The sequence below is a fragment of the Poromitra crassiceps genome, assembly GCF_964638095.1.
Source record: "Poromitra crassiceps genome assembly, chromosome: 10".
Classification (NCBI taxonomy): domain Eukaryota; kingdom Metazoa; phylum Chordata; class Actinopteri; order Beryciformes; family Melamphaidae; genus Poromitra; species Poromitra crassiceps.
In genome coordinates, this window is record NC_139631.1 from 17,499,392 (window position 1) to 17,511,891 (window position 12,500).

At 44.9% G+C, this 12,500-nt stretch overlaps 1 protein-coding gene across 1 annotated transcript in view; it reads right to left on the reverse strand.

Moving 5' to 3' along the window:
• Window positions 1-2,126: 2,126 nt before the first annotated feature.
• LOC310784200 (ras-specific guanine nucleotide-releasing factor 2) overlaps window positions 2,127-12,500 on the reverse strand; it is a gene marked incomplete at both ends in the record, with an annotated part of 66,602 nt that continues 56,228 nt past the window's right edge. The window contains 7 exons of the mRNA XM_083645210.1: window positions 2,127-2,219; window positions 8,885-8,953; window positions 9,078-9,195; window positions 9,410-9,489; window positions 10,809-11,006; window positions 11,104-11,188; window positions 12,283-12,386. Coding sequence (XP_083501336.1) covers window positions 2,127-2,219; window positions 8,885-8,953; window positions 9,078-9,195; window positions 9,410-9,489; window positions 10,809-11,006; window positions 11,104-11,188; window positions 12,283-12,386 — 747 coding nt within the window. The remainder of the gene's footprint in view (window positions 2,220-8,884; window positions 8,954-9,077; window positions 9,196-9,409; window positions 9,490-10,808; window positions 11,007-11,103; window positions 11,189-12,282; window positions 12,387-12,500) is intronic.

Genomic DNA, 12,500 nt, shown 5'->3' on the forward strand with positions numbered 1-12,500 from the left:
GCACCTACAAGTGAAAAATGCAAACAAATAAATAAACACATACAAACATACAAAAACACGAAAAACAATACAATACAAACAAAACATCCTGTTTTCTCAAACTGATATTCAAAACAGTCACCAGAGTTACAGACGCAGTGTAAAGGGCAAGTTTACCCAAAAGCAAAGCCTGCAAACATTTTCCCAGTCGAACTGGATCAAGTTCATGATTCTATTCAAAGGTTTTCTATTCCCTCATCATTTGACACTGAGACCTGCAGATAAATCCCTATGCTGCTACTGCATAACAGGCCCCTTCAGAAAACTGAGGTACAAATTGAAACTTACAAACTTGGCAGATTTGAGGAGTGAAACTATCCTTGATAATGGAGCCAGCTGACAGCTACGGAGACAATAGTAATATAGAGAAACAGAGGGAAAAGGTTGAAGTCAGACATGCAAAACATGCAGCTGTGGGGTGCGTGCAGGACAACGATGTTCATCATATCACAGCGATACATCACACTACGCTGCACCGTTAGAAAACAAATGGTCATTATTCAAATGCTACATTTTTTAAAACCTTCAAAATACATGTTTTTCAGAATAAAAGTCAACATAGATTTCTTGCAATACAAGAGCTCGAGATGCAAAACTAAAATCCAACAAAAGAACAAGAGAGAAAAAACAGTAACTAAGTCAATATTCACAGCATAACAATTCAAAATATTTCTATTTGATATGTGTGGTGTCACTATCTACAAAAATAACATAAATATTTGATGAAATAAATAGCATGGTAAATAACTATCATATTGTCACTCAAGCAAAGCTACATCTCAGAGAGTGCAAAAAATAATCCCATTCTACATCCAAGAGTTACATACCGGGTCCAGACCGGACAGGTCAGTATTGGACAGTTTGTCAAAGCCAAAAATCTAATTGCACAAGAAGTCCACAAAAGCTTTGGGTGGATAGATTATAACAATATTTAAACACTAGAGGGAGATATTTGCTGCTGATCAGTTGCTGCTATGCCTTTACTCGGTTTGACACTAACATGCTACTCTTTAGCCTACATAACCTATTTTCTGAAAGAAAGAAAGAAAGAAAGAGATTCAATAGAAGTACAATCTAATTTTTTAAGGAAATTGTAATGCACACTGATTGGAATTAGGGTTATATGACACTTCAACTGTATACTAGTGCACTGTCAAATGTGGGGAATTGACCAACAGGAAGGCACCAATAAGGTATATATTTTTTCATCATTCATGTGGACATATAGATAAAAACACATACATGTCCATTTTCATGGGAGGTCTTGTGGCCAAGTAAAGACCTCTGTTCATGGTTTAATCAGTAACAATCAGCCACTTCATCAAAATATTTGATTTGATATTTGTGTGTTTGATTCTATTTTTGTGTCATATTTAAAGGCTTACTGGCATTCTGCCATGCCCAGCCCACTGAAGATGCATAGTGGCTTAGAGAGTCACCCTGGTCGGAGTGAAGCATGCTAAGCTGAGGGTCGGGGGTTCAGGTTAAAGGCCATTTAAACAGTTACATCCCAAGTGGAAATCATGCAAAAGTATGCAGTGACCGTCATGACAGAACGCGTTGGGGCTCTTGCTCCAGGACACGGCACAGAAATGCACAGGCAACAGAACACAGACGACAGCACAGCGACACTAGAGCCGAGACACTTCTCTGTCACACGCTATCTGTACATGCTACATCTCTTTAATATCCACCGTCGACCACCTCAAACAGCTCTCAGCCGCCGTGCCCTCTCAGACTGTCTGAGGAAGTGTGATGTCATGCGCACCGCACTCACGGGCGAGGAACGCTGAGCGCGACCCTCACTCAACACCACCAAAACCTTTGTCTCTTGTTCTCCTTGAAAACAAGCAGTCCATTATCTCAAAAGAACTGCACTTTTTCTCACTCACACTCTCTGCCTTGGTCATCCTTTCTCACTGTTGACTTTCAAGATCTCTCTGTCTTGTCAAGTGGCCTCTCTCTCCATGACGTTCTCAAAACTTCCCACCCGTCTTTCTTCTTCATTGATGTGATTATGTGGGGGCGTGTCGCCCTTGCAGGGGGTCCAGGGTTGGCAGGCTCCCGCTGGCCACAGCAGCTGTCGCTCAGGCTGGGAGCCGGGGCTCGATCTTCAGGGAGAGCTCATACAGCGTGTCTTCATCCATGATCAGAGTCTTATCCAGCAGGTACTGGGTCACCTGGACAGGAGAAGATGGAGGGGGCGAGATCAGTTTCAATGTGATTGCACAGTTGAGAGAGAGAGAGAGAGAGAGTGGGGGAGTCGGCCAGGAAGCTTTCTTCACAGCGCTGGCTTCATTTTATTATGTTGGACAGGTTTCAAACTCTTCAGCATGTTTTTAGCACTAAGCGCGCCGAGCACTAATGGGAGTTTACGGAAGTTCTACCAAGAGACGGAACTAGTTACGTCATCACATTCAATTATCCAATAACAGCCTGCCATTCGTCCAAGCGGTCTGGTTAAAAGGAGTGCCCCTCCTACCTGTCTATTGCTCTTGTCTCCTATGCATTGCAGCATCAAAGCATGTCAGACTCACCAGCTCCAGGTCGGATGACCCACCGACGTCGCTCCGCCGCAGCTCAAGGCTCTCCTCTCCTGTCGACTTCTCCACTTGGTCAGTCTTCCAAGTCAGACCAGCTCTGATCGGTCTGGGCATACGTGAGTCAGTCTTGAGCTTGATTCCCCTCAAGCATTCAGTCGCTGTTTTCCTCATTCACAATTGTAGCGAGCCCAAATCGTGGGTAGCTATCGCTAAACGCTAATGTTTCATCACGCTGCAGAGAAGCGCTCATTCATGTTGGGTGTGTAATCTTAGAGCAGTCTGTTCGAGTTAAACTCACATTCAACACTGCACCAGCAGACTACACTTCCCAAACATGCAGCAGCAAAATGGCCGCTCATTACCACGAGATTGAGTGCACCTGGAACAAGCCACTCACTCACCAGCTGACTCACTCAGTCAGTCAAGTCAGGCAACCAGAAGCACAGAAGGCAGAAGCACCCAGAAGCACCAAAAACCTCTACTCAGTTTCATTCTCGAGACTCCAATGGTCGGTGATTATGGGTTACATTTTGGTTTACATTCCTGTTGCTGCTTAAATGTCGGACGAAATGCTGATTAATTTATTGGGTAAATTGTTTAAAATTCAATTGGAGGAACCATAGTATTGCATTGCAGCACTGATTCATGTTGGGTTTGCATCTTTAAATTCATATTGTGGTTTATAGTTACGAAAGTCCAATCAGGATAATCAAATTTGCCCGTGTCTAATCGGGTCCCGAGTCCTATCGGGGATCATCAAACATGCATGTAGTATCGAACAAACATTTGTCCAACATGTCTCTGTAGTCCCAGGTTCAAGCCAACAAGCAAATCCATTTGCTGCGGCTGCATTTAATGTGCAATCCCAGAGCAATCTGTTCCGGCTAACAGTGGCCGCTTCCCTCCCGTGTGCAATCGGGGATCATCAAAACATGCACGTAGTATCAAACAAACATTTGTCCTTGGTTTCAGTCAAACGTACGGCACTACTCCTGCACTCATTTCAGGCCGGGGCCAACAAGCAACGGTATATGTTGCTGCGGCCGCATTTTCTCCCGGTTCCAATCGGGTTTAACAACATGCCTCAGTAGTCCCAGTTTCAGCCAACAAGCAAGTCCATGTTGCTGCGGCTGTGTAGTCCCAGTTCAGCCAACAAGCAAATCCATTTGCTGCGGCAGTTCTAGCCTACAAGCAAATCCATTTTGCTGCGGCAGTTCTGACCAACAAGCAAATCCATTTGCTGCGGCTGTGTAGTCCCAGTTCAGCCAACAAGCAAATCCATTTGCTGCGGCAGTTCTAGCCTACAAGCAAATCCATTTTGCTGCGGCAGTTCTGACCAACAAGCAAATCCATTTGCTGCGGCTGTGTAGTCCCAGTTCAGCCAACAAGCAAATCCATTTGCTGCGGCAGTTCTAGCCTACAAGCAAATCCATTTTGCTGCGGCAGTTCTGACCAACAAGCAAATCCATTTGCTGCGGCTGTGTAGTCCCAGTTCAGCCAACAAGCAAGTCCATGTTGCTGCGGCTGTGTAGTCCCAGTTCAGCCAACAAGCAAATCCATTTGCTGCGGCAGTTCTAGCCTACAAGCAAATCCATTTTGCTGCGGCAGTTCTGACCAACAAGCAAATCCATTTGCTGCGGCTGTGTAGTCCCAGTTCAGCCAACAAGCAAATCCATTTGCTGCGGCAGTTCTAGCCTACAAGCAAATCCATTTTGCTGCGGCAGTTCTGACCAACAAGCAAATCCATTTGCTGCGGCTGTGTAGTCTCAGTTTCCAGTCTACAAGCAAATTCAGCCAACAAGCAAATCAATTTTGCTGCGGCAGTTCTAGCCAACAAGCAAATCCATTTTGCTGCGGCAGTTCTAGCCAACAAGCAAATCCATTTTGCTGCGGCAGTTCTAGCCAACAAGCAAATCCATTTTGCTGCGGCAGTTCTAGCCAACAAGCAAATCCATTTTGCGGCGGCTGTAGTATCAACCTCTAGCCAACAAGCAACTCGGTCCATGTTGCTGCGGCTGCATTCCTCTCCCGGTTCCAATCGAGTTTAACAACATGCTCTGTAGTCCTAGTTTTCAGCCAACTTTTCTTTTTCATAACATGTTTCCTCTCCTATGCATCCAATCTATTGGTCCAATTCTAGTCATTTAGATAAAGTATAACCCTTGTAAACTTTCCGGTCTATGCTAAGTAGCGCGCAAGCTTCTCAGTTAGCCACCGACTTCCATGCTATACTGCGCATGCGCGTGGCTGGTTTAGCGTTGCCAAAGAGTGTATAGCAAAGCAAGATGCGACACATTCGGTCGGTCTTCCGCTGCATGCTTTCAGGCAAAAGTAATAAATTTAGATCCATTAAGCCTAGTGCCAGAGTAGCAGTCCTCCAAACTCCTTGCTTTGGCTAATCCAGGGCTGCCAGATGCAAAGTTCCCTCACGCAGAAGCGAGGTATTCCAACTTTTAACACGGATTTCTTTCAAAACACCGCAGCTTGCATTTCCGGGTGACGTGATTACCCAGAGACCAGAGCAGCACCAAGCATGATGGGAAATGTAGTTCATTGCTTTACTTCAGCATTCACAAGGCACATGTTAAATGCAGTATGATGTGGATCATTGTTCCTTTGCATTGCACCGTAACACGGGCATCACGTTTCAGATTTTGCTGTTTATCTGTCATTAATGTGATAACAATTATCCTTGCAGGTATTGTATTATATTTCCTTACAGCAAGCAGCTCATAGGCTACATTCTCAGTGAATCACATCACTTTTGCAAGTTCATTTTCTAAATTTGCATTCTAAAATTGTGCGTTATCTTGCCTCAGCAGTTTATAATGTCATTAATGTTTCTAACTAACCCAAAACTTTTTCCAGGTTTAACCAATATATATATATATGGGTTCGGGGGTGTTTTTGTTTAGAATTCTGGCCAGAATTTCACATCTGAGACCAAACTGCTAGATATTCTACAATCTTCATCAATTTCACAAGGTGCCCTCTATGGGTTCAAACCTGCTTTTGCGGGGCCTCAATTAAATGGATTTTGGTACATTGTTACGTTACGGTGGTTTTACACGTGGTGTTCTTCAATGTGAATCGTATATCGGCTTCGTTTTATGCATTAAAAAGCAACGTGAGCGTTCGGGTGTTTGGATAATGTAATGCAGCAGGGGTAGTCAGCTATTGTGGCTAATGCAGCAGCTAACATTACTTTTCATGGCGGTAAAATGCCACTGAATGACCAAATTGTATAACTTTTAACCATTTCGAATATCATTGTTCCCATAAGGGCCACCAGCATTGGTTAGTTGTCTATAACGTGACTATATTTATAACAGGCTCCGGACGGAATCAGGTCTGATCAGTCAAAGAGGAGAAATGTTTTAATTATGCTGTTTAATATATTTTAGGACCCCAGGAAGACTAGCTTTCACTATTGTGATAGCTAATGGGGATCCAATAAAACAATAAACAATAAAACAATGATCATCCTAGTGGTCCCCCTCTGGTTCAAGCCAAAATGGCACCAGGGCAGTTGTTTAAAGCATAAAGAGTGTCATATCTTGCCTTCATATTCTTGTCTGCAGCCAGCTTTAGCAGCTGGCGTTAATTCACATTGAGAAGCTCACATGCTAATGGCTTCACGATGTGAATCATTGTAGAGGTTCTTTCACTCAATTCATTAATAAACCAGCTTCAGCAGCTGGCATTCAGGCATGTAATCCTCATATGCCACATCAAATTGTTGTATGGTTTATTCTTTACTTAAATGGTGTTCTTTCTTTTTCAGAAAGCAGGCCGAATCAGTAATCTGGGTGAACGCTCTCTTCAAAAGAAGAGATCACTGATGTGGCTCCATCAGTGGTTTTTGGGGGGTATTTTTAGAGGTGAATGGCGCAGAAAAGTGGCACCACGAGTTCCCCACTTCCTCCCAGTAGGGAATCGATCTTCCTCTACAAGATTCACTCTGGTATGGCAAATGTATACGAAACTACATTCTCGATCATAAACAAAAGGTGCTCCTCCCAGTCCACCGTGGCTTTAAGGTGCAGTGCAGTATCACACGGGTTTCTGTCAGGCATAACTGGTCAGGTCAGCAGAGCTCATTCCCCGGTCACAGTGCAGTAGATTCAGCAGAGCACATCCCTGGTCACAGCACAGTGGCTTCAGCAAAGCATATCCCCGGTCACAGCACAGTGGCTTCAGCAAAGCATATCCCTGGTCACAGCACAGTGGCTTCAGCAAAGCATATTCCCGGTTACAGCACAGTGGCTTCAGCAAAGCATATCCCCGGTCACAGCACAGTGGCTTCAGCAAAGCATATCCCCGGGCACAGCACAGTGGCTTCAGCAAAGCATATCCAGGTCACAGCACAGTGGCTTCAGCAAAGCTTATCCCCGGTCACAGCACAGTGGCTTCAGCAAAGCTATCCCCGGTCACAGCACAGTGGCTCCAGCACTCCTCCCCGGTCACAGCACAGTGGCTTCAGCAAAGCATATCCCCGGTCACAGCCAGTGGCTTCAGCAGAGCATCACCTTGCCTCATCCAAACAGTACACGAGAGTCGCCATTGTTCCTGCCTCAATTCAGAGCTTTCCAGGGCGAATCCAGTTTTCCAGTTCCTTATCACTCATCACATTTTCTGTTGCCAGTGCTCCCCTTGTCTGTCTCTGTCGTCATAGTGTGTGTCTGTTGAATCTAGCAAACTGCAACCCCCGGCATCCTAGGCCTAACTTCACCCGCTGTTTTGACCCTTCTTTCCCTAGGCAATGCTCTAACCCTTCGGTTTGCCTACTTCTCAAAGGTTCAAGGCGCACCTACTCTTCCATCACCCTGGAGATCCTGCTCCTCTCGGTCTCGTTTCCTCTAACCATGTACCCCCTTTCCCCAGGTCTTCCTCAAACACCTGGTTCTCTCACTTGCCCTCCCTGCTGAAACACTGTGGGCTTCCTCCCCACTGTTACTCTTCTTACTCCCTAAGAATAGGATCAGCAACCATATCCATCATGCAGGGGTACCGGGATCCCAAACTCCTGGGAAGGCGGTCCTCTGGCACTCATGCCTCTCACGTGAGGCCTGATCCTACCTCCGGCCTCAAGGCCCAGAAATCCATGACTCTTAAAAGGTAAAATTCATAATCATAATTCGACTTGCAATTACTGCCGATCTAATCCATGGCTTTTTAAAAGGTAAAATCCATCGTTAAACTTCATTTGCAATTACTGGTGGTCTGGGGTGGCCTGTTCACTCCATGCATTGTACATTAATCTCACTCTCATTTCTGTCTACTAAAGTAGCCTGTGTCCACTTAACTATCAGGCTCACATCAGCACTGCCCTGGTAAGTCCATAATTACATTTCTCTAAGTCTTGTCAAATTACTTTTGGGGAGGGTTCCGACGCCCCTGCCAATCCATGGCAGGTCCGCCGTCACGTGGCTGATCATCCGTCACGTGGCCGATTCCCGGTCACGTGGCTGATCCCCCTTTTGGCCAAGGAGCTCTCCGCCAAAGACAATCTTACATTCAATAAATCTTGTTAAATCTTACATTCAATAAATATTGTTAAAGCTTGGTCGGCGTTGTGTAGTCTCTTAAGGTAGAAATGGGAGTTTACGGAAGTTCTACCAAGAGACGGAACTAGTTACGTCATCACATTCAATTATCCAATAACAGCCTGCCATTCGTCCAAGCGGTCTGGTTAAAAGGAGTGCCCCTCCTACCTGTCTATTGCTCTTGTCTCCTATGCATTGCAGCATCAACCCACCACCTCCCCGGCTTCCACCCCAGTACCACCAGGTGAAGGCTCCTTTCCTAGAGGGGGAGGGTTCCGACGCCCCTGCCAATCCATGGCAGGTCCGCCGTCACGTGGCTGATCATCCGTCACGTGGCCGATTCCCGGTCACGTGGCTGATCCCCCTTTTGGCCAAGGAGCTCTCCGCCAAAGACAATCTTACATTCAATAAATCTTGTTAAATCTTACATTCAATAAATATTGTTAAAGCTTGGTCGGCGTTGTGTAGTCTCTTAAGGTAGAACAAGACATTTTTCCAAAAGAATGCCACACTTCAAATGGGTTTTTGATCATCCTAGTAACAACAGCCAAGACCAGTGCTTCCCTCAAGGATCTGTTTAGTGCTGTTAGCTAGCTTAAAGAAAGCTTAGTGTACACAGAGCTGAACACATTCAAGAAACGTTGACCATACAGTTAATAATGTCTGTTGCTGCTCTGGTGATGCTGTTCAGAATGAAAGGGTGATGGGATGCAGGAATGGAATAGGGGGAAAAGAGTATACAGTGTAGAAAAGTACCTTGACTTGATGCTCTATCCTGTAGGGAGTCTGCTGGAACTGCCGGATCTCTCTGATGATGTGGGAGATCTGTGGAACAACAACGATTTGATGTTGTTGATTGTATTGTTTTTGTGCACAGTGTCTGCATGCATGCATGTGTCTTTGTGTGCAAATGTATCTTGCACGTGTTCTGAAGCATGAGTGTGCCTACCATCCTCATTTTGGAGAAGTTGACGAGACCCTCCTCAGTGAAATTGGGCGTTCCCTCTTCGATGAAGGCCAGGTCCGTCAGGTACATTCCCAAGTATGGCACACACGGAGGGTTGCAGCTGCCGGGAGAAGTGGAGTTGGTGGTGGGTGTTCAGGGATGAATAAGTAGTGTGCAAATACAAAAACACATTTAGGAAATTAACTGCATGTTTGAATGAAGAAGAATGAGCCGCCATCCTCTTCCCCTTAATATTTTGAAACATTTACAGTGATAATCATTTGAGAGCATCTGAAATGTTCTGTAGCCTATTGTACAATATTTTGAAGCCTCACTTTTTCAGGGTCTCCCTCAGGTTTTTGAACCTTCCCTCAGACGACACAGTTTTCTGCAACTTGTCCATCAGGGCTTTACTCTGGGCAAAACCACAGTTACACAGTTAAAAATAAAGATCACCTCTGAAGCAGTGCCCAAACTTCCTCTAAAATAATTGGCATAGCCCTGAGATAATTGACATTTTTCTACCCCCACAACAAGCCACAAACAACCCCCATAGTACACTCCATCCCACAAATATGATACATATCACAGCTGTCAGGTGAAAACCTTGTAGCTCCAAAATGGCAGCTTTTAAGGAACTACGGTACATTTTTGACATTATCCAAAGGATTTTCAAGGAATATCAAAAAGCCCAAGAAGTCAGAGAATTTTCTCAGCAATCGAGAATCATGTAATCCTTCAATTTGAGTGAAAACATAAAAATCACCAAAATTGGAGTTACGAGATTTCATACAACATCATTCTGATTTTCTCCTGTTGGTCTACGCTTGTGTGGACCTAAATGCACCACAGACAGACACAGAAACATTTTCATGTTCCAAGTCATCCAACTGTATAAATAATCATGTAATAAGTGACACTGGACATTTGTACATAAGATATAGAAAACTATGCACCACTAGCTATTTGTACATTTGTCTCTTTTGAGCTGTACTGCATTGCTTCCATACTTCTTTTTCGTTGTTGTTGTTGTTTCTGATGTTTTGATTGTTTTCTAAGGGTGCTTTCTCACTGGGAACGATTGCTTTCGTTCCGTTCCGTTCCTCACCTGGGAACGATTGCCCCCCCCCCTCTCCCCCGCTGGTCAGCTTTCACATTACAACATTTCTTCCACGCTCGGAAACGGAACAGAGTGTACTTGCGTCACCAACTATGCCTGCAGTATATCCTCGCCTGTGTGTTGTCTACCTATGTGGTTCAGAACAGTTGGCTTTCACACTCGCAAGTGTTCCGTGCCTGGGCACGCCAAAGCGCTCCCCCCAGACCACCCTTTCAAGTGGATCCTGTCACAGTTCCCCGTTGCGCGGCCGCGCGCGGAACGGAACGGAACGCAACGTTCACACACTCATCAAACGTTCTGAAACTGGGGTCAATTTGGGTGTTCGGGAACGGTACTTGGGCGCCAGTGTGAAAGCACCCTAAGTGTGCAGTGTGGATCATTGAATAAAACTGAAACAAACTGCCTCAAGGCAACAATAAGGTCAGCGTTTCGATCACTGCCTGCACCAGTCAGTGTTCATTACCATAAAGAAACAAGCAAGCTTGACATATGTCCTACCGAGGGATCAATTAAATTTGTGCAAATACGGTGCTAAAAAAGATGAGAAATTAACAATATATTTTGTCATTAATAATCATTATAGAACACTGTCAATTGTAATGAATCCATTCCACCTGTTTGCTGATTTTGGCCCAGGTCTTCTTTAGCCGGTAGATGGCACTGCGGTTGAGAGCCGATGTGATCTCCAACACCCCATTGTAGTTGTTTAGACAGCGGCAGATGTCGGCCACAGCCACCCACTTCTCTATGGAATTGGCCCTGGAGCCCACGTCAGTATGGGTCATGATCTGAGAAGCCACCAGGTTACTCATCTTCAAATGGAAGAGAACGGAGAGAGTGAGAGGACGAGATGTAAAGGATAGTGATAGAAAAGCCCTGTGGACACTTAAAGACACCTAGAGAACCTACATCATTGAAGTGTTTACTGGTTTTCATGATGTAGGGCGTCCTGTCTGTCTTATCCACCTTCATCCAGCCCTGGCCCAGGAACTCTCTGGGAGGTGGGACAGACAGAGGAATATGAGTCCAAGCCACTATAAGATTTATTCAACTAACTAAGCCCCATATACGGTATACCATTTCATAGTACCTCTGTGTGTAGAATGTGTGTAGAAACCTTGGAAAAAGAAAGGCTTCACACTCTATTGTGATTGGAAAAAAGACGTCACTGAAGCATCTGTATTGTCATGCTGATTCCTCTTTCAGTGTGTGAAGCCTTACTTTTTCAGAGAGAAACTCTGATGCCATATTTTTTAGGGTTAGGCTAGACTCAGCCCTCAGTCTTAATCCGTTTCACTCCTGTTTGGTGGCGCAGCTCACCAAACGTCTGGGAGCCGAGACTAGGGTTAGGCCAATATGGATTTTTGATATGGATGCCAATAATTTTGTATTGCAGTGATCTTCAGTATTTTCAACTGTTCTGTGTTCATGCCAAAATGACAAGCCTCTGAAACAGCATTTAGACCACCATGGGACACTAACACTCATACTAATTTAAGGGTGACCCACTCTGGGATACTTTTACAGCCTTTAATTAAATTATTTTAATTTACAAAAGAACATGACATTATTAACTATTATTATATATGACTGAACAAAATGTGAAGAGAAAATACTATTTCATTACAGGTTTTGATTTTACAAACTGTTCTTACTGTATGTACAGTAGCTGGGGAGGAATGACCATCGTATCGCAGTGGACCATGCTGACCACAAGGTAACCCTAGGCTTTTTTTTATCACAGCACTAAAATGTTGGTGTGAACAACACGCTGTATAGTGGATGTCCGCGCCAAGACCTCCGCTTCCGTGTGCCTCGGTTATTGTTTACAGTCCAATGGACATGAGAACGGAGTTGGAGCTGATAGGCCTAGACCATATTTTGGCTAATAATAATAATAATAATAATAATAATAATAATAATAATAAATAGCTGCATGTGAGATGCCGTCGGACTGTAAACAATAACGGAAGGGGCGGGACGTCCGCTCTACAGCGGAAATCCAGGAATATCGGCCGTCTGTCCCAGAGTCATATTAGTCGTCAGACTGCTAGACTCTGGGTGCCCAGAGAGAGAGAGAGGACTGACTCGTAAGGGATGCTCCTGAACACGATGTGGTCCAGCAGAGTGATCTGTTCAGCCAGCTCCATCGCTGACAGGGACTCAAAACACTCCACCTTTGGACACTCCGCCTAAATACGCACGCACACGCACGCATGCACGCACGCACGCACGCACGCACGCACACACACACACACACACACACACACACACACACACACACACACACACACACACACACACAC